This window comes from Oncorhynchus kisutch, linkage group LG5 (assembly GCF_002021735.2).
Source record: "Oncorhynchus kisutch isolate 150728-3 linkage group LG5, Okis_V2, whole genome shotgun sequence".
In the NCBI taxonomy this organism is placed as follows: Eukaryota; Metazoa; Chordata; class Actinopteri; order Salmoniformes; family Salmonidae; genus Oncorhynchus; species Oncorhynchus kisutch.
Genome location: NC_034178.2, coordinates 11,593,861 through 11,617,468, shown reverse-complemented (window position 1 = coordinate 11,617,468; position 23,608 = coordinate 11,593,861). Strand labels below are relative to the sequence as shown.

The window sequence follows — 23,608 nt, the reverse complement described above, 5'->3', positions numbered from 1 at the left end:
CGTCACATTTCATCGCCACATGGCAGGGATAACAACTGGAGTGTGTTCACAGGTTCACTCAAGTGTCAAATATTGCCTTCCTCAGTCACGAGATATTTGTGTGACCAGCCAGAGAAAAGTGGTAGCTGGGTATCAAGAACATTAGAATGGCTCACCCCCGTAACATTATAGTACATTTATATCTCATTGTTTAAAAAAATAAATAATTTGAAAGTAGTTTCCTTAGAAATGTGTCATTAAGTGTCATTGTTGTTCTCCTACAGCCCAGTGCACCTCTCATTGTAGTGGAGGCAAACAAAGGTCTGCGTCCCAAATGGTACCATATTCCTTGTAGTGCACTTCATTTTTCTGGTCAGAAGTAGTGCAGTATATAGGGAATAGGATGTCATTTGGGACGCCCACAGAGATAGACAATTGAATAGCTAGCTGTACTTTCTCTCTCGCGCTCTTTCTCGCTCTCTTTCTCTGCAGCTGAATCTCACCAGGAGCTGTTTGAGTAAGTGACTGTGAAAACAGCATTACCTAATCAGTCTCCATAGGGCAAAATCCCAGCTAGATCTCAACCGGCACATCACGCAACTTCAGACTTTATTTCCGTCAATATGAATCAATATCAGTTATGGCAGGAAATGGACATGTCTTGCACTCGTCCATGGACTTTAATTTCTCCCCATGTCCGCTGTTGCTACTGAGTGACAACAGCAGGAGTAGCCTCAGGGGAAAACATCTAGTTCTGGATTATGTCCAATAAAAGAACATACCACGAGGAATTCTTCTTTCATCGTCATTCTGTCAGAAGTCCCAATTCAAAAATGTAATGCCAAGAGCGTGCGAAGCTGTCATCAAGGCAAAAGGTGGCTACTTTGAAGAATCTCAAATATAAAATATATTTTGATTTGGTTAACACTTTTTGGGTTACTACATGATTCCATATGTGTTATTCCATAGATGTGATGTCTACAATGTAGAAAATAGTAAAAAATAAAGAAAAACCCTTGACTGGCACTGTATGTACAGTTGAAGTTGGACATTTACCTTAGCCAAATACATTTAAACTCAGTTTTTCACAATTCCTGACATTTAATCCTAGTAAAAAAGTCCCTGTCGTAGGTCAGTTAGGATCACCACTTCATTTTAAGAATGTGAAATGTCAGCGTAATAGTAGAGAGAATGATTTATTTCAGCTTCAATTTCTTTCATCGCATTCCCAGTGGGTCAGAAGTTTACATACACTCAATTAGTATTTGGTAGCATTGCCTTTAAATTGTTTAACTTGGGTCAAACTTTCGGGTAGCCTTCCACAATAATTTGGGTGAATTTTGACCCAAGTTAAACAATTTAAAGGCAATGCTAATAAATACTAAGAGCTGGTGTAACTGAGTCAGGTGTGTTGGCCTCCTTGCTCGCACACACTTTTTCAGTTCTGGCAACACATTTTCTATAAGGATTGAGGTCAGGGCTTTGTCATGGCCACTCCAATACCTTGACATTGTTGTCCTTAAGCCATTTTGCCACAACTTTGGAAGTATGCTTGGGGTCATTGTCCATTTGGAAGACCCATTTGCGACCAAACTGTAACTTCCTGACTGATGTCTTGAGATGTTGCTTCAATAGATCCACATAATGTTCCTTCCTCATGATGCCATCTATTTTGGGAAGTGCACCAGTCCCTCCTGCAGCAAAGCACCCCTACAACATAATCTTTTATATTTTTTATTTGTTTAATTTTACCCCCTTTTCTCCCCAATTTCGTGGTATCCAATTGTTAGTAATTACTATCTTGTTTTATCACTACAACTCCCGTACGGATATCTTGAAGACTTGATCGCTGACATGCAAAACATTTTGGGACTGTATCATCAGTGGACTAATGAAACAAATATGAAAGATAATTCTTGAGTGGATCATTTCCTTAACATCTGCCACCCTGGTCCCATCACTCACACTAGGAACAAACATTTTACCAATACCACCCGGAATAAAATCCCTCTCACGAGATTTGGTTCTGGGTTACCGAGGTTAGCCCAGTATCCTATCATCTGGATTGGTGTGGTGATGGAATCGGATTTGCTAGGGCTGTTGTTAGTCAGGCAGCTATGTTCTTGCATCACCACCTTTAGCCAGACCCAGGTGGCATGGAAGCCGTAGCCCCTCGTCGCTGCTCCCTTTGTAGGACATGATATGTTTCTATTTCACGGCTCCACGGGCACGCCTCAGCAAGCAGACTGAGGTAAACACAGGAGGCATATGCAACATATTTAAATTCCCTTCTGGTGAGTCAGGCTTTAACTGATATTCTTCATCCAGGGGAAATGGGGGGGAAAAAGCTAAATAAACCTCTGTTGCTAACTAGGCCTAGCGGGAGACGTCTTCTGTGGCTCGGAAATGTACTTTTCAAGTCGTCCTTTTTGAGTCACCATCACAAGGATATAAATAGAATTAAGAAAATACTGGAAGAGATGTAACATACAAGAAGTATTCCTAGTGCGCTGTGGCCTATTTGCAGAGTGGCAGTGGCAGACAGACCAAAAACATCATTCAGGATGAATAAGTGTCCTGAAGAAGTGTCCATTGCAGAATAAACAAATCTGTATTTTATTTTCAGTCTGATTCATTTATTATGACCAGCGTTGACGAGATGTGGTGTCCCTGTCCATCTCCTTAATCATCCTTATGCTGCATATTGTGTCAGTATAGGATAATATGCAGTATACTGTAACTCACCGAAGATGTTACATCAGAATTACTTAAATAATACCAGAAAATACCAATTATTTCTATACTGAGTTAATACCAATGTGGCTGTTCCAGGTGTGTGTATTCTTTAAGCAGTTTTATTGCAAGAAATGTTTTCCATTTGTGAAAAACACCAAACACCATGTGTGAGATTAGACTTAGACTTGTGTCTAACATCAGTTTTCACCCTTTCAGATCTCTTCCAGAAAGCCATCATCCAGAGTGGTACAGCTCTGTCCAGCTGGGCGGTTAACTACCAGCCTGCCAAGTACACACGGATGCTGGCTGAGAAGGTGGGCTGCAACATGCTGGACACCATCGACCTGGTGGAGTGTCTCCAGAGCAAGAACTACAAGGAGCTGATCGAACAGAACATCTTACCCGCAAAGTACCACATCGCCTTCGGCCCCGTCATCGACGGCGATGTCATCCCGGACGACCCCCAGATCCTCATGGAGCAGGGCGAGTTCCTCAACTACGACATCATGCTGGGGGTCAACCAAGGCGAAGGGTTCAAGTTTGTGGAGGGCAGTGTGGACAGCGAGGACGGCGTCTCGGCCAACGACTTCGACTTTGCCGTGTCGGACTTTGTGGATCACCTCTACGGCTACCCGGAGGGCAAGGACACGCTAAGGGAGACCATTAAGTTCATGTACACTGACTGGGCCGACAAGGAGAACCCCGAGACAAGGAGGAAGACGTTAGTCGCACTCTTCACCGACCACCAGTGGGTGGCGCCGGCCGTAGCCACAGCGGACCTCCATGCCCAGTATGGTTCGCCGACGTATTTTTACGCCTTCTACCACCACTGCCAGAGCGACATGAAGCCTAGCTGGGCTGACTCGGCACATGGAGACGAGGTTCCCTATGTGTTCGGGATCCCCATGATCGGACCCACGGACCTGTTCAACTGCAACTTTTCCAAGAACGACGTCATGCTCAGCGCGGTTGTTATGACTTACTGGACTAACTTCGCCAAGACAGGGTAGGTTGGCCAATTCTGTTTATACTACTGTCTGTCAGATTGTTTGTTTCAAGTGGATAAATATCCGTCATGGATCGAGAAGACACGTAGCAAGTTATGGGAGCATAGCTTCGCCTAAACTGAACAAATCAGTGTTTCTAGTCTTATAGAGGCTTTGGTTTTCATTAAGGCTTTGCAGTTTGCAAATATCACTTGATATTTGGATCACGTCTTTGTTTCCTGAACCCTGGGATTAGCCAGGTAGCAGGATGTTTGCGACCCAGTCACACTGAAAATTAATTTTTAGGTGAATAAATACATTCTTGAAAAGCTTCATAGGCTGTAGAATGCCCTACCCCAGCTCTCCGGCTTGGCTAGCGTCCAACTGATGCCAGTTCAGCAGGGGATAGATTGGCAACGTTATTGACATGGGGAGGCTCTTTTACTCTGAGTGCTTTTTGCTTTCCCGTAGTGCTGCTTCAAACAAAGCAGGAACCCAAAAGCAAATTCAGCGCCTCGAGAGTGCCCGTTTTTCACAAGTCTCTCCAACTGCAGGCAAACACTCCCGTTGCGATCCTCAATTTCCTCGCTAGATAGAGGGGTTTTCAGAAAAAAGGGCTCCCAACAATAGACAGGGGATTCGGAGGGAGGAGAGGCATATCATTAACTACGCATCTCAGTGCTTTGAAAGTGAGTGAAATGCAAAATAGAAAAGCACAATACACAGGTAAGCCTTCTTCTTATTCGTAGTGGATAGAGGCCTGAACAGTGAGTGAGGTGTGTGTGTATCCATGCGTGCATGGTTGCGTGCCTTCATGTCGTTTCTTAGTATACACTGCACATACAGGCTATAGCCAAAACTAAAAATTAAGACAGCTGTGAACACGGCAGACTGGAAAATTCGATTTTTTTTTGTTGTTACATCTGCAAAGAGAGGCTTTGTGTCAAGCAGAGGGAGATAGGATTGGATACATTTGTGAGTATCTGAGTAGATACATGGCAGTATTATGTGCAAGCCACCTCCCTCTGGTGAGAAAGCTGAATCTGGGTAGACTGACATGCGGTTGATTTATATCTGTGACTCTGCTATTTCCATAAACCTGCGACGACGAAGTCTCTTAGGACGTGTGGACTAGCCCTCCATCTGAATGTACTTCTGTTATCACACAAGAGAGATTGACAGCATGGTGGAAGCACATGTTTCATGGACCTTCTGAGAGACACGTGAATAGCTTGCTAAGTATGTATCAGCCCGATGGGCACAGGATGGCTGGAGTGTTGTCTTTATTCCAAGTCTTTTGTGTCGGAAGAAAATGGCATATTGTTACAGCAGACGCTTCCATATTTTATCAGGGCTACGGGCCTTTAAGTGATATTGTACCGGGATCCACATGCTAACTGGAGCATATGGACATACACTATGTACAGTATGTAACTATTACTAGACAGTGCCTGAATCCATTTCAGGGAGATTATCTTCATTTACCCAGAGGTGACATTTTGACAGTGTTAAAACATGTCAAATGAGAAGATGTTACTAACAAAAGACTGTAGTGTTTAATAAATAGTCAGCACGGCACTAGGGTTTGACACAAAGTACCGTGAGCAATATACCCGTTTTGGTAACATCTTTGCAATTGTATAATAGTGGATGTGGCCCATGACGTTCAAAGAGTGATGCAACCAAATATACAAGTTCTCTCAAATAGAATGACATAGCAAAACGACACAAGATTAGCTTTGTATTGAATAATAGCATATTGCATCAGATCTAATTGAATCCTACTCTCCAGGGATGCGCAGACATATTTTCAATGTTTCTCTCTCTCTCTCTGCCCGTGCTTCCATTGACAAGTTAGTGACATACTTTAGATCCTGCTGTGATCGGTAATGACAGGATTAAACAGTGCTCCATCAGCCGGAGATACTGTCACGCCGGATTAGCCAGTTAAATGTATCCTGATCCCCTGAGACCACTGTTATCTAGTAGGCCGGCTGATGGACGGATGGCGCTGTGATAAAGGCCGCCTTCTCCCAGTCTCACAGGCTCTCTGTCCTCGAAGAGCTTGTTTCGGAAGCAGAGCAGACCTCTGGGTACATAGCTATTTAGACGTCGATCAAATATATTTGAGCTAGTCTGCCTGGAGTGCCAGGTGGTCCGGGGTTAGCTGTTTTCCGCCTGTTCAACCGGTTTCATTGGGTCAAGCAAGCTAAATCAAACCCAGCTAAAGTATTTGAAATGATGTCAAATAGTATTTGAACCCATGTCTGCTTCGGAGGTCATCTTGAATGGTCTGATGGGTACTGACTGTCCCCTGGTGCCTGAGTGCAGTGTATGACTCAAGATGAGGCCTGCATTTCTGTTCAGCATTCAGCTGGACATTCCCCCTTCCCATTCCATTCCTCTTGCCCTTCCACTCACTCAACAGTGTCAGGCTCCAAGGTTGTCGTCTCGACTGTGCTCCTTGCCTCGGTCTCCCTTTGAAAGTTAATGAAATCACAGTCACAATGTCACAGGAGAATTGCTCGATTCCAACTCTGAGGTAGTCCACTATAATGTCTACTTCAAAATGTCAATGGGAGAATAAAATGGCTACACTACAGTAAAATGTTAACATGATCTAGGACATTGGGACATTTCCTACTATTGCAGATTTTTTTCTGTGAATAAACAGGTGTTTGTTATGAACGTTCAAAATGGGGGCACAGGATATGCTTTGTATGAATCAATTATTTGAGTCTTGTAACTGTACAGTAGTATGACTCGGCACTAAAGTGAATCTACTGCATAGTTTTAGTGGCCATTTGTGATTTTATCTGAAGATTCCCTTTAGTGGGCTTAAAGAAAAACTCAAAAAAATATTACAGAGGTAATAATGACCGCATTGACTCACTTGGGATTTCTTTCTAGTATATTTTAATATTTTGGGTCAATAATTTTCAATTTCACGAGCATTGACTCACAAGCCTGGAGATAAAATAGTGCTTAGGTGGCCATTATTCAGAATGCTTCCCTTTTCTCTCTCTTTTTTTCTCTCTTTTTTAAACATTTTGTAGAATACTGTCCTGGAAAGGACAAATGAAATAATGATTTCATAATTACAAATGCTTTTTTTAATCTTCTCTATTTCAGAGATCCAAACCAGCCCGTTCCTCAGGACACCAAGTTCATCCATACAAAACCCAACCGCTTTGAAGAGGTTGCCTGGTCGAAGTACAACCCCAAGGACCAGCTCTACCTGCACATCGGCCTGAAACCCAGGGTCAGGGACCACTACCGGGCCACTAAGGTAGCCTTCTGGCTGGAACTAGTTCCACACCTCCACAACATAAATGAGTTGTTCCAATATGTATCCACAACGACCAAGATACCGCCGCAGGACACCACCCCGTTTCCTTACACAAAGCGTTTCCCGGGGAATCGGCCTTCTACCACCCGCCACCCTGGGGTTCCCTCCGCTAACACCAAGCAGACCACCGACCAGCGGAAAGGTGAGGACCTCACCGATGAATCAGCCGTGGTTATCGAGACTAAACGGGACTATTCCACGGAGCTGAGCGTCACCATCGCCGTGGGAGCCTCGCTGCTCTTCCTCAACATCCTGGCGTTCGCCGCTCTCTACTACAAGAAGGACAAGCGGCGGCACGAGTCAAACCGGCGCGGGCCAAGCCCACAGCGTATCTCCGCCGGGCCGACCAACGCGGCGGTCTGCGCCAATGACATCGCCCACCTGCAGAGCGAGGAGCTGATGTCCCTGCAGATGAAGCAGCAGCAGACGGATCACGAGCACCACCACGAGTGTGAGTCGCTCCAGGCCCATGACGCGCTGCGCCTCACCTGCCCACCCGACTACACCCTCACGCTGCGTAGGTCGCCAGACGACATCCCTCTCATGACGCCCAGCACCATAACCATGATCCCCAACTCGCTGGCCGCCATGCAGCCGCTTCACAACTTCAACACGTTTGGCGGCAGTCAGAACAGTACCAACCTGCCCCATGGACACTCCACCACCAGGGTATAGCTCAATGTGGAGAAGTCAAACGTCCATGTGGCCTGGCCTGTGTTGGACAAACACGGAGGAACGAGAGCAGAGTGACTGACTGTGTTTCACACAGAACTCATCTCAGTGGACAAGATGTTATTTTGCTACCATGCCTTCTTGAACAGTATATATCAGTCAAATAGGAACTTCTAATGACGCGTTTGAAAAGTGAATGTTACCATAGTAACGCCGTTTTCAGAGTGAAGCTTCTCAAATGAATCGAAGAGAGTTTTTACCAAAAGATCAACACCTGAAGACAAGTGGAATAATCGGTTTTAGAATGCTTGAAAAAAACAATACAAAACACAAAGGGTTACAGTGATGACAAGGATTTACTCAAATATCTTTTTGTGCCATTTAAGTACATCAGAGGACAATAACACACAATTGTACAGTGAAATACCACTCTACTGCATTGGTAAAGTATGACAGACTAGTCATGGGCACTGAATTTGAAACTACCCCCAGCCTGAAATGTATTTATGAAAACTTTGTAAAAAACAACAACTAAAAAACAGTATATAGATGTGAGTGAAAATAAACAAAAAAAGAGAACTTTAAAGAACTTGTATTGTTGTTTGAGTTTAACTATGGCTTTTCCAAGCGTGTTCTTTCTGTTGAGGTGAGTGTAAATAAACAGTATCAGCCATTATTCATTTTTTGTTGTTGTATTAAAATCTGTTTTCACAGCAGCAAATAAAAAAAAACACTATCCATTTTGGGAGAATACTGTGCATCGTCTAGACAACCATTATATTGTCCCGTGTGTCCTTTGGATCCATTTCTGACACAACGCTAGTCCGGGAACTGCTTTATAATCTCAATTTTCCGACAGCATTTTGATTCTGTCTCAAAATGAGGTTCGATAGCTTGAGTCCATTTTTTTTTGTCACCCGATTCATCTTTTTTTAAACATTTATGTCTAGCAGCAATCTCACCACTGCCTGAGCTTCAAATGTGACCAGAAATGTATTACTTAGAAAAAAAAGGCAGTGGATTTTGGTATCAATATTAGTTGGATATGTTTGTAAAGAAGTATATGTTAGATATTTCAAATTGTCATATGCTAGCAATATGTAAAGTATTGTGCCAGGCTTTTGATATGTTGGGTTACTACAACACAAGTGAATGAATGTAAATAATAATAATGATACATGATATTATTAATAATAACAATTATAAGTACAATATGAAGTCAACATTAACCCAAATTATTTCCGTTCTGCATCCTATTACCGAAGAAAACTAAAGCAAGTCCATATAAAAAGGTTTATAATAATGCTACATTTGTAAATTCAATGAAAAAAATATATCCTTACCATTGGTCCATCAACTGTCAAGATACCAAGGGTTTTGATGTAGGATTTGAAATGATTTTAGTTTGTCTGATATTGTTTGCAGTTTTGCCTTAAGTGATAGATGATATTTCTGGCTGGACACCTGTATAAAGATTTTCTGCAGCATTTTTAATAAAATATCACAGTATTTTCTAAAGAAAAGCTTCATGGACATTATAATTTTTTTTAAATGTGAGTTTGTAAGAAATGTTGGATGATGCGCAGGATTTGGAACACGTGCTATTGAATAAGACCCCTTCTTCATTTGCTGTCTAACACAATGAAGACATGCGTTTCCATATAAATGGATATACTGTGTCTTGTTGCAATTCTGTCCTGTACTCCTATTCACTTTGTGCAGAATCACTCCTCATGAACCTCATGAAGTTATCAATTTAGAGTTTATCAACGCTGGCAATTTAACAACCAACACTTTTAAAATGTTTTATCGGAATTTGTAAATAGTTTAGCCGATCCAAATCCATTGACTAGCAGACTTGATAAATTGCCACTCTGCTCAGTAAGGGGAAAGAAAAAACGGACACACGTATGAACTGAATAGCCAAGTGTGTAGCTACATTGGGTTTGCAGGGTCTCTAGTGGTATTTGCATACAAGGGTTTGCATCCTGTATGGTGTAAAATTGCTTTACAATGATGTCCCTCTTTCCTTCCCATGGGTCAATGTATTGATCTCTCTTCAAACTAACTTGACAGAAGGAAAATCAAAAATTTTTTTGCAATTCAATCCAATTTCTTTGCAGTTCCTGGGGCGAAGTAGATTGTCTTTGACATTTGTAGACTTACAGTGTATAAGGCCCCAATGCAAGAGGTTGGGGGCGAAGAAAATGGTTGTCATTATGAGGCAGAAAAAAAAAACTTTCCCAAAGTGCCAAGATCATTTAATATGTTGTCTTCATTAGCTACATGATCTGTCTAGTCTGGTTCTGTCTCAAACTGCATGTCAAAATATCTATCTTAAGACAACCAGTGAAAACACAGGACCATGCATGGAGTGTGTCTGTAGAGTAGACCAGGGCTTCGTCCCAAATTGGACCCTATTCCCTTTACAGTGCACTACTTTTGACAAGAGCCCTATGGCCATATAAAAAGAGTAGGGTGTCATTTTGGACGCGCAACAGCTCTTCTTCTTAATTGGCATGTTGTTTATGCTAGGGGTAATGGGGTGGGGTTCACTGAGCATGAATACTCCAGACTCGACTGGAAGTTAATTAAGCCAGGCTACAGCGTTCCATCACTCAGCTCAGAGTCAGGCAGCTCAGCCTGGGACATGCTCAGCTCGGTTCCACCACCGTCTGTCATTCAAGTCCCTCGGCTCTCCAAGCAGCCATTACCGAGTGGTATCGATCGCCATGGTGACAAGGTAGCAAACCAAATAAAGAGTGGGCAGGAATGAGGGAGGAGTCTGACTCCCTACCATTGGGGAAGGGCCTATAAAGGCATAACGTCCACAGTAACCAGCTTATAGCTCGCTAGTACACAGCCATTGCTACTACTACACCCTCCCTTCACATTATTGCTGTGTGTGGTGTTTTTCTTCCAACGATGAATTTAGATGCAGGTAAATACCTCTTGCATCGAAGTCAGTTGATTGCATTCCCTCCCTAGGTGGCAGGACCCTAATAGATGAATATGAAATCTTCTAAGCCAATATATATGCTGAACAGTTAAGTGGAGAGGAACTCTCATCTGTGTGTGGTGAAGACCTGACTGGCTGCCAAGGTAATGATAATGGCCTAGAGAAAATTCCCCTTTTACTTTTTTTCATGATTTTTACTTTGAGAAACATATTGTCCTCTTTTCACCTTCTCGGTACTTGTCAATAGTTTTTTTAAATCAGTTGTGCAGAGAGAAAGAGATATGGAGATATGGAGCTATTTCAGTGGCAACAAAAATTGTATTTGAATTCCATAATGTCGATTTCATATTAGGATATTACATTAGAATTAAGATATTGCATTTGAATGTAAGACTTTTTAATTTGTAATGCATAAATGTAATAATTTAATTCATAAATTAAGCTTGAATGAATATTGCAATTAGTTTTAAAATGAAATAAAAATGTGTGTCCCGTTTCACGAAGCTAGGCGTATGTCTCACGTATTTCATTTTTTGGGGGCAGAAATGTCTTCTGAAACATGTGAACTTTCGTGTGCCTTAATAACAAACTTGTATGCCATCTGTAAATACAAATTAAATTGTTAAATCACGAGCCTAGTTGGTTTAGCCAAAAGACAAGGCTCTTCCAGCTAGCCATGATTGGCTGAGATAATGTCAAGAGACGAGTTCAGATTGGTCTGCCATGTAGCACACTTCTGCCTCTAATGTGAGCTTCTCAGTATGTGTAGATAATCTTTGCTACCGCATCTTTTTTTGAAAGATATAACGTTTGCCATGGGGAACTGCAAAAGTGTTGCTACTGCTCTCAACAACATTGCTGCCCAGAATTTAGCAGGCACTATTGACAAAGATCAGTGAGGAAAAAGTTGAGATGGACTACTTTCTGCACACGGTCCGTGTGAACCGGGGTGCCTTGACACAACAATGGACCAGACAAGCTGTAGCTAGCTACAACCCAAACATAAAAGACATGCTGCCTTGAAGTGTTCATCCATGTATACGGACGGGTAAGTCGAACTACATTTTCAGATATTATATGTTTCTAATTTTGTCAAAAAGTCCAAATTCATTGAAAGTTAAAGAGTACTGTTAGCTAGCTAGCGAATGTTTGCTTGCTGGCTCGCTAGCTAATGTTATGTGTATGATCTGTGTAGTATTATTATCTGTATCTCAGAAAACCATTTGCATTGCTCGTTATAGACTAATGTTCGACAGTTAGCTAACATTGAACCTGTTTAGTTAGCTTTAGCTACCTGCAGATTCATACTCCAGCATTTCATGCACGGTGGCTAGCTATGACAAACTGTTTGTACTGTAGCTATGGGTTGGGATTATGGTTCATTGTTTAGCTAGCTCGTTAGCTACAAGTATAAACAAAATAGTCTACTTTGCCAGATAATTACATGATTCATCAAGTTAGCCAGGTGTGTCTGGGGGTGATTAAGGCCATCTATTTATCTGTATCTGGACAATTTCAACGTTAGATTGGAATATAGGCCAAGGACTATATAAAGTGTATTTTTGCCTGGAGTCTTTCCTTATTGTGGGCTACTACTTTCACCACATTGTTTGTTTACTACACTACCTTACTCACTCTGTTTAGCACTTGGCCTCACATGTAAATGTGGAGAGATGGGTGGAGCTAAGGCTTAAGAGGCCGTAAATAATTTGGAATAGATGTAGATAAAGAAGAGCTCTCCAGTAGGTGTAACAAAACATTCAAGGGGTATTTTCTCAAAAGTGGGGCTAAAGGTCAACTTTCAAAGCAGAATTACTTTCCCATTGTTCCTCAACTGCAGTATATACAATTTTCTAGCTCTGAGTCTAGCTCTATTTTTCTCCAATGTAAAAAACACAATTTCAAATTTTGCTACATAAGACCGAATCGATGCAGTCGGTCACATTTAATTGAATATTCAAATTCAGTATTCATATAGTCCGTTTCAAAATGGTTTATATTGCATTCATTACCTGTGTATCAAGTTTACAAACAACAATTTCAAGTTCATCAAAGTGGTGTTGGCGGGTCAGTAAGAGGCACTCTTTCCTCGGATGGGACATTAAACGGGTGTCCTGACACTATGTGGTCAATAAAGATTCCATGGCACTTATCATATGAGTAGGGGTGTTAACACCTATGTCCTGGCCAAATTTCCAATCTGGCCCTCATACCATCATGGCCACCTAATCATCCCCAGCTTGGAATTGGCTCATTCACCCCCCCCCCTCCTCTCCCCTGTAGCTATTCCCCAGGTCACTGTTGCAATTGCCAATGTGTTATCAGTCAACTTACCTGGTAATATAAAGAAAACAAAAATCCATATATTCAACTTCTCAGAGGCATTCAGTTTCAGATCACAAACGTAACTCTCTAAATTCAGATTCAAAACCAGAGACAAAATCCTGGTACTTTTCCAACCAGGAAAGGTAGGTAACAGATATAATTAAGTGCTCTTCGTTGTAAACAGAAGCTTCTGGCAGCTTTTGAAGCCAATGTGGCACGTAGAATTGACTTTCTTCCTATGAATTTGGTTTTAACATTTGAACCGTTTTGGGTATAAGTTAATATGGCCCAATTCATGAAAGCTAAGCTTCTCTGGAACATGGACGTGTCTTCTGTTACCCTCTATGATTATCACAGACCGCGCAAGACACAGACCGCGCAAGAAGGAAGTTTCCCCCCCAAAATGTAATTTGGCCTCAATAAGAATTTAATTGAATAGCTCTGTCATAGCCATTCTAAGGATAGCCTTTCCACTCCCTATTTCATCTTGCTCTTGTGACTGACTGGGTTTGAACCGGGTCTCCTGCATGTCACAAGACTGTGTTAGCACACTTAGCTAAAGCCCATGGGGAGGAGCTCAGGAAACTAACACAAGTCTTCAAAAGTTACTAATAAAAGATTGTGGTTCATCAAACCACAAACCACCACCACCATTTCACCACTTTTTGACCTCATACTCAGAGATCACGGCACCATATATAACTAACTGGGTTCGACATCAGGCCCACAACATGACTTTCTGTGGCAAACAGAAGCAGAAGATGTAAGGGGTGCGTACTGGCGGCAGAGAAGTCAGACGCAGGAGAGCAAAAACGGTGTTTCCAATGGCGCAGTTTAATAATATAAACCCACAAGAAACCAGAACAATAAATAAATGGGTACAGAACCCAATGCACACCAGACACAACGTGCACAAGCACTTACAATAAATAATACCGGACAAGGGCATGGGGGGAACAGAGGGTTAAATACACAACATGTAATTGATGTAATTGAAACCAGGTGTGTGGGAAGACAAGACAAAACAAATGTAAAACCACCTGTTTTACATTTCAGTCCCCTTTGACCTCCTTGAAGAGACCCATCCAAGTCACAGGACCAATGCCTAGGCTTTAGATCAGCAGGCCAACACAGTCTTAACCCAGTCAATCACATTGTTGTGGAAATTCTTACACAGGGACACTGAAAGTCAATCTTAAATGAATCATTGTTTATTTGTCTGCACGTTGGAGAGGTTCCAACCAACTCAATGCACCATAGTACACGTGTCTGTCAGAAAACTCTGTCGGGGCAGTCCCAACAGTTGTCTTATATATCTACCATTCCAGTGTTTAATTGCTATATTGTAATTACTTCACCACCATGGCCTATTTATTGCCTTACCTCCCTTATCCTGCCTCATTTGCACACGCTGTATATAGGCTTTTTCTACTGTATTATTGACTGTATGTTTATTTATTCCATGTGTAACTGTGTTGTTGCATGTGTCGAACTGCTTTGCTTTATCTTGGCCAGGTCGCAGTTGTAAATGAGAACTTGTTCTCAACTAGCCTACCTGGTTTAAATAAAGGTGAAATACAAATAAATAAATCAAATATGGCTATACACAGACAAGTTATATTTGCATGATTTAGCATAATTAATTAATCATTACCGTTTTGTTTCATTCATGTGACCGACCAATACTGTTTCATAATATGTGACAGAACAACACCTTACGAGCATTCTCCTCTCTAAGCTGAGACCTTGAAACTAAGATATCTTTCGTTTGATCTCAAAACACGGTCATTCGTTCTCAAAACACGGTCTGGGCGTACTGCAAAATGGCATCTACTGATAGGTGTGATTTGTACAGTCAGCCACTTGCATGAACACAGCAATTTGTTAATAGAACAGCACATGAAAAGAACACAGAAATTACTTATAAGAATATTATTAGTTATAAGAATAGAATAAACATTCCCTTTCTCTTATCACTCTGTTTGATAATAGTCCTTCAATTTTAAGTGTCACGAACGTTGTCTTGAAAATGACCGGACCAAGGTGCAGCGTGGTGAGCGTACATTTTCCTTTATTTTTACATTTCGCCAACAAAACAATAAACAACAGAAACTAATGTGAAGCTCCGTAAGGCTATACATGCACAAACGGAGACAACTACCCACAAATACAAAAGGAAAAAAAGGCCGCCTAAGTATGATTCCCAATCAGAGACAACGATAGACAGCTGTCCCTGATTGAGAACCATACCCGGCCAAATCATAGAAACAGAAAACATAGAAATAAAAAAACTAGACTGCCCACCCTAGTCACACCCTGGCCTACCCAAAATAGAGAATTAAAGCCTCTCTATGGCCAGGGCGTGACATTAAGGGTTTAGATGACCTTACCCTCAATTTGTTAAAAGAAAACAACCTTCAATCTAAATGTTTCACCATCCTCTGGAGGAGTAGAAAACAAGATAGCTGCTGAAATCTTATCAGCTAGAGAGGCACATCGCCTTACAGCATGCTGATAACATTTCACAGGGAAGAAAAAGAGAACACGTTATAACAGTTTCACACCAAACTTGCTAAGAATGAGATTGTTGCAAGGTTATCGCAAGCTACAATCTAGTGTCTCTATTCTAGCTTTACGATGCCCCATATAGCTGAATTGGGCACCTTCTAAAGTAAACACTTGTAATCTTAATCTTTCTGACTTGTTGCATTGACATACAATTCTGTACAAACTGTCCCAAATGTCCCCACTGTGTCTCTCACAGCCTGTTTGAGTTCAGTGTGTACTGGCGGCCATCTATTGTTCCACAGGAAGGTGATCTCAAATCCATACAACAGATGACATAAACACGAGAGCAGTGGACCAGGCCTTGAAGAGTGAGCAGTCTCTAATTTAATATCAGTCCCAATGCTCAATCCCTCTGTCTTACTCCTTCAAACGTCTAAGATATTGTATCATTAGGTTGTCATCTGAATGCCAATTATCATTCACTTTGTTACATTCACTCGTCTCCATGATCTGTTTCCATCAACTAAAACCTTTCTACAATTTCCAGTAGAAAAAAAAACATTCTCAATCAATACTCCTAATACACACAGATCACTCTCAAACCACATTTGTATTTTTTCCCTATTGCAAGGTTTAAAAGAAAAAAAGAAAAATGATAGCCGTCTCCATATTGTCAGGCATTGTTTTCATTTTAGTATACCTTCAAAAAGTTACTGTATATTTTTACCACCAATCTCTGTTGGATATTCTTCAATATTTATTAAATGTTTATTATTTTAAGATTCATATGTAATGCTTTGGAGGGATCCATATGTATTAACTGGGTTGGCACTTTCTCATCCACAGTAGATGCTGCACTCGGTCCATAATAAGTCTGGCGCATGAATATAACACAGAAATGAGTTGTAAGAATATTATTAGTTCAATGAATAGGACAAACATAAAAATGTCCCTTACAACACGTTACCCTTATAATGACTACCCTTGCCGGAGACTTGAAAATATATCTTCTGGTTGCTCATCACATAAGCATGTATCACCAAACAGCACTCTTTTGATGAGTAACCTTTCTGGATCTTGAGGACTGTTATTAATGTAGCAGATGGGGATCTGTGAAACTCACTCCTTAGACTGAAGTGTCCCCCCCTTACGCAATAGGCGTCTCGTCAACCGACAGTTGTAAATCATGCAGCAGCTTGTGTCATGATTGCAGATTTTAGAGAAACAACAAATGTCGGTACATATGTGTCTTATATCTGCCGAAAGATTAAATTCTTGTTAATATAACTGCACTGTCCAATTTACAGTAGCTTTTACTGTGAAAAAATGCCATGCCATGGTTCTAACAACAAAACACATTTTTCACCGCAATACGCCGCAATACTGAAGGTGAAATGTGTACTTACATTCTGAAATCTTGCTCTGATTTATCATCCAAAGGGTCCCAGAGATAACATAAAGTTTCATTTGGTTAGATAAAATAATTTTTCATATCCTAAAAAGGTCCATATAGCATGCACGATCGATTTTGTATTTCTACTCGTTCAATTTGCAAAGAAAGGAATCTTTGAAAATCTAAACCTAAACGTTGTTTCAACCTGTCAAATCATGTTCATATATATTCCTCAGAGATCCTAGAATGTATCCACACAGATCACTCTCAAACCACATTTGTCTTTTTTCCCTATTGCAAGGTTTAAAACAAAACAAAGAAAAAATGAAAGCTGTCTCCATATTGTAAGGCATTGTTTTCATTTTAGTATACCTTCAAAAAGTTACTCAATATTTTTATTACCAATCTCTGTTGGATATTCTTCAATATTTATTAAATGTTTATTATTTAAACATTATTTAAACATGATTATTTAATTGTAACTACCCATCCCGGATCCGGGAGAATTGTCATCAACTGACACTAAGTAGCATAACGCAACAGACAAAAAATCTTACTAGAAAATATTAATATTCATGAAATCACAAGTGAAATATATTCAAACACAGCTTAGCCTTTTGTTAATCACCCTGTCATCTCAGATTTTGAAAATATGCTTTACAGCCAAAGCAAGACAAGCATTTGTGTAACTTTATCGATAGCCTAGCATAGCATTATGCCTAGCTAGCAGCAATCCGGTCACGAAAATCAGAAAAGCAATCAAATTAAATAGTTTACCTTTGATGAGGTTCGGATGTTTTCACTCACGAGACTCCCAGTTAGATAGCAAATGTTCCTTTTTTCCAGAAAAAATATTTTTGTAGCCAAAAATAGCTCCGTTAGTTCTTCACGTTTGGCTGAGAAAACGACCGGAAATTGCTGTCACGACAACACTGACAAATATTCCAAATTAGCTCCATAATATCGACAGAAACATGGCAAACGTTGTTCATAATCAATCCTCAAGGTGTTTTTCAAATATCTATTCGATAATATATCAACCGGGTCAGAGCTTTTTTCAGTAAGACCGGATGGAAAAATGGCTACCTCTGTCTTTTGCGTGAGAAATACACAAAGAGCCAACAGGTGGACACTGACGCAATGTTGTCGTTCAGGCTCATTTTTCAAAATAAAAGCCTGAAACTATGTCTTGTGATACTAGACACATTAAGGAAGCCATAGAAAAAGGAATCTCGTTGATATCCCATCCACTGCTCAATAGGGAAGCATAGGAAGGGACTCTTATTTAGAAACCGCTGTGTTCCTGATTGGATTTTTCTCATTATTTTGCCTGCGATATCAGTTCTGTTATACTCACAAACAATATCTTTACAGTTTTGGAAACTTTAGAGTGTTTTCTATCCTAAGCTGTCAATTATATGCATATTATATTTTCTGGTCCTGAAAAATACTTACTTTACTTTGGGAATGTTATTTTTCCAAAAATGAAAAAAATGACCCCTAGATTCAACAGGTTAAAGGCCTTGCCCATAATAAGTCTGGAGCATGAATGTAAAACAGAAATTAGTTGTAAGAATATTATTAGTTCAAAGAATAGCACAAACATAAAAATGCCCCATACAACATGTTACCCTTATAATGACTACCCTTGCCGGAGACTTGAAACTATGTCTTCCGGCTGATCATCACATAAGCATGTATCACCAAACAGCGCTCTTTTGATGAGTAACCTTGCTGGATCTTGAGGACTTTTATTAATGTGGCAGATGGGGATCTGTGAAACTCCCTCCTTAGAATGAAGTGTCCCCCCTTACGCAATTGCAGAAGACCTTCTTAAATAGCACGATGCGTTGGAATACTTCAGGAGGACAGTCACATGTGTTTTCAAGTCCTGAGTTTGAGTCTCCGTTTGAGCTGAAGCAGGGGGTGCGGTACTCTCTAAGCAGGCAGTGTGATGTCCTTTACAATGTTGCCACTGGACTCAGATTTACAATTGCATTCAGCTCAACCACTGGAGCTGCTGTGGAGTGAGTTTGGGGGGTGAATGCAGAAGATGGGATCTGTGAAACTCACTCATCAGCCTGAATTGTCGCCCCTTACGCAATTGAAGAAGTCCTTTTTCAACAGCGCTGTGGGTTGGATCTCCTGAGTTTGAGTTTGAGCCCCGATATGAGCTGAATCAGGGGGAAGCGTTAATCGATAATCAAGCAGCATGTCGTCCTTTACATGAACTTCCTGAACTTATCCTTGTAGCCTTTAGCTAAGTGGGCTAACACAATCTTGTGACATGCAGGAGACCTGGTTCGAATCCAGTCAGTTCAAATATTAAACAGTGAGTGGAAAGGCTATGTACGTTTTCTTTGTGACACTCCCTTCCAACCTGTCCTGCGTGGCCTGTGATCATCTTATTTATTTGACCTTTATCTTAGTGGGGAACAGAAGGCATGTCCGTGTTCCAGATAGTCTTAGCTATCAGGAATGGGGTAAACACATCACATCTTATAGCCATAATGGTGCAAACACTGGAGCCAAATTAATAGGAAGAAAAATAAATGAATATGCTACATTAGCTTCAGACACCACCAGAAGCTTAACTTGACCTTTCCAGCTGGTAAAGTACCAGGATGTTGTCTCTGGTTTTGAATCTGAATTTGGAGAACTGATTTTGAAAGCTGAATCTGAATGCAACTGAGAAGTTGAAAATATAAAAGGTTGATCAACTCTAAATACACACTGAATATATAAATATTACATTTAAATGTTCAATTAAATGTACATTTTATTTAAAAACTTAATGCAATATTCATTCAGTTAAGTTTCAAATAATGAAATGCAAGTTCAAGTTATGATTTCAATGATTCAGACAGCGAGAGAGAGCGGTGAAGAGAGAGCAAGAGAGAGAGCGAGAGAGAGCGAGAGAGAGAGCGAGAGAGAGAGAGAGAGAGCGAGAGAGAGAGAGAGAGAGAGAGAGAGAGAGAGCGAGAGCAGAACCTGAGACGGAGCTGCATTTCCTGACAAAATGTGAAAAATATAAAACAATTAGAGAGTGTCATTTCCCCAAATTTGAAAACCTTTTTCAAGGAGAGAGGGGAATTTGCAGAATGAATTTCTCGGTAAAACTTTACTTGACACTTAGTGTCATGACACATTATGACACTGTCATAACCGTGTCATAATATGTCATTGCAACTGACATAACTTGTCATAACCGTTCATAATATGGTCATAACATTGTCATGACATATATTTACACCTGTTGTGACATATATTGCTCTATTTTATGGCTGGTTATGACACCTACATAAGAGTTTCAAAACCCACATTTATTCCAATTAGTTCCTTTTCTTTGTTCTGACACAAGCATCTTGACCATCCTGTGTCACTTTACTTGGACTAAGAAGATGCACTTTATGAAACTGTCAAGAAGCATTATGACCATCTTAATGCCAGATAGGCCTTTCACGAACATGCCCTCATATCAGTTTTCAGTCAAAAAGAGGATGTCTTGTCCTGCTCCTGAAATCTGCTCCTGCATTCATCCCAGTCATCAGCAACAGAGCATTGGGGTAGGTCCATGTCTGACATCAATATGTGCACAATTACATTGATAATTTCATACGGTCAATTTACATACTGTTGACACGTAGGTTAGGGTGTAATGGAATGTTTGCCTTGTGTGATAGGTTATATGGGTTTTGACACTCTTTAACACAATATCTGTAACAACAGGTCTGACAACAGGTCTGAGTATATGTGTCATGACAGTGTCATGACCATGTTATAATTGGTTATCACAAGTTAAGTCAGCTGTTATGACCCATTATGACATGGTTAAGACCGTATCATAACGTGTTACGATGCTGGGTGGCAAGTAAAGTGTGACCAATTTCTTTCCTTATGTAAATTATTTTTTAAATTATTATTATTATCTTTACTTCTTGGGCCTCTATAACTATATCTATTGTTTTTATTTTTGTTGTTGTTGTGTGATTTGGATTAATCCCCTCTACCACACGGAACCCCACTAATCTACTGACGGAACGTAAGGGGTGGCTAACAGACCTCCATCCTATGCTAGCTTGCTACCGATGCCCTGGCTAGCTGTCTAAATCACCAACCAACCTCTCCACTCACCGGACCCTTTTGATCACTCGACTAAGCATGCCTATCCTTAATGTCAATATGTCTTGTCCATTTCTGTTCTGGTTAGTGTTTATTGGCTTATTTCACTGTAGAGCCTCTAGTCCTGCTCACTATACCTTATCCAACCTATTAGTTCCACCACCCACACATGCAATGACATCTCCTGGTTTCAACGATGTTTCTAGAGACAATATCTCTCTCTTCATCACTCAATACCTAGGTTTACCTCCACTGTATTCACATCCTACCATACATTTGTCTGTACATTATACCTTGATGCTATTTTATCGCCCCCAGAAACCTCCTTTTACTCTATGTTCCAGACGTTCTAGACGACCAATTCTCATAGCTTTTAGCCGTACCCTTATTCTACTCCTCCTATGTTCCTCTGGCGATGTAGAGGTGAATCCAGGCCCTGCAGTGCCTAGCTCCACTCCTATTCCCCAGGCGCTCTCTTTTGACGACTTCTGTAACCGTAATAGCCTTGGTTTCATGCATGTTAACATTAGAAGCCTCCTCCCTAAGTTTGTTCTATTCACTGCTTTAGCACACTCTGCCAACCCGGATGTTCTAGCTGTGTCTGAATCCTGGCTTAGGAAGACCACCAAAAATTCTGAAGTTTTAATTCCAAACTACAACATTTTCAGACAAGATAGAACTGCCAAAGGGGGCGGTGTTGCAATCTACTGCAAAGATAGCCTGCAGAGTTCTGTCCTACTATCCAGGTCTGTACCCAAACAATTTGAACTTCTACTTTTAAAAATCCACCTCTCTAAAAACAAGTCTCTCACCGTTGCCGCCTGCTATAGACCACCCTCTGCCCCCAGCTGTGCTCTGGACACCATATGTGAACTGATTGCCCCCCATCTATCTTCAGAGTTCGTGCTGCTAGGCGACCTAAACTGGAACATGTTTAACACCCCAGCCATCCTACAATCTAAACTTGATGCCCTCAATCTCACACAAATAATCAATGAACCTACCAGGTACCTCCCCAAAACCTTAAACACGGGCACCCTCATAGATATCATCCTAACCAACTTCCCCTCTAAATACACCTCTGCTGTCTTCAACCAAGATCTCAGCGATCACTGCCTCATTGCCTGCATCCGTAATGGGTCAGCGGTCAAACGACCTCCACTCATCACTGTAAAACGCTCCCTGAAACACTTCTGCGAGCAGGCCTTTCTAATCGACCTGGCCGGGGTATCCTGGAAGGATATTGATCTCATCCCGTCAGTAGAGGATGCCTGGATATTTTTTAAAAATGCCTTCCTAACCATCTTAAATAAACATGCCCCATTCAAGAAATTTAGAACCAGGAACAGATATAGCCCTTGGTTCTCCCCAGACCTGACTGCCCTTAACCAACACAAAAACATCCTATGGCGTTCTGCATTAGCATCGAACAGCCCCCGTGATATGCAGCTGTTCAGGGAAGCTAGAAATCATTATACACAGGCAGTTAGAAAAGCCAAGGCTAGCTTTTTCAAGCAGAAATTTGCTTCCTGCAACACTAACTCAAAAAAGTTCTGGGACACTGTAAAGTCCATGGAGAATAAGAACACCTCCTCCCAGCTGCCCACTGCACTGAAGATAGGAAACACTGTCACCACTGATAAATCCACCATAATTGAGAATTTCAATAAGCATTTTTCTACGGCTGGCCATGCTTTCCACCTGGCTACTCCTACCCCGGACAACAGCACTGCACCCCCAACAGCAACTCGCCCAAGCCTTCCCCATTTCTCCTTCTCCCAAATCCATTCAGCTGATGTTCTGAAAGAGCTGCAAAATCTGGACCCCTACAAATCAGCCGGGCTAGACAATCTGGACCCTTTCTTTCTAAAATTATCTGCCGAAATTGTTGCCACCCCTATTACTAGCCTGTTCAACCTCTCTTTCGTGTCGTCTGAGATTCCCAAAGATTGGAAAGCAGCTGCGGTCATCCCCCTCTTCAAAGGGGGGGACACTCTTGACCCAAACTGCTACAGACCTATATCTATCCTACCGTGCCTTTCTAAGGTCTTCGAAAGCCAAGTCAACAAACAGATTACCGACCATTTCGAATCTCACCATACCTTCTCTGCTATGCAATCTGGTTTCAGAGCTGGTCATGGGTGCACCTCAGCCACGCTCAAGGTCCTAAACGATATCTTAACCGCCATCGATAAGAAACATTACTGTGCAGCCGTATTCATTGATCTGGCCAAGGCTTTCGACTCTGTCAATCACCATATCCTCATCGGCAGACTCGACAGCCTTGGTTTCTCAAATGATTGCCTCGCCTGGTTCACCAACTACTTCTCTGATAGAGTTCAGTGTGTCAAGTCGGAGGGTCTGCTGTCCGGACCTCTGGCAGTCTCTATGGGGGTGCCACAGGGTTCAATTCTTGGACCGACTCTCTTCTCTGTATACATCAATGAGGTCGCTCTTGCTGCTGGTGAGTCCCTGATCCACCTCTACGCAGACGACACCATTCTGTATACTTCCGGCCCTTCTTTGGACACTGTGTTAACAACCCTCCAGGCAAGCTTCAATGCCATACAACTCTCCTT

General features: G+C 41.4%; 1 protein-coding gene across 2 annotated transcripts in view; it reads left to right on the top strand.

Annotated features, from left to right (window-relative positions):
• Positions 1 to 8,623, top strand: part of LOC109890632 (neuroligin-4, X-linked-like) — a 69,915-nt gene extending 61,292 nt beyond the window's left edge. For both annotated transcript variants that reach the window (XM_031824465.1, XM_031824464.1), the window contains 2 exons: positions 2,932 to 3,721; positions 6,834 to 8,623. In XM_031824465.1, the coding sequence (XP_031680325.1) occupies positions 2,932 to 3,721; positions 6,834 to 7,725 (1,682 nt within the window). In that variant the 3' untranslated portion in view covers positions 7,726 to 8,623. The remainder of the gene's footprint in view (positions 1 to 2,931; positions 3,722 to 6,833) is intronic.
• The last annotated feature ends 14,985 nt before the right edge of the window (positions 8,624 to 23,608 follow it).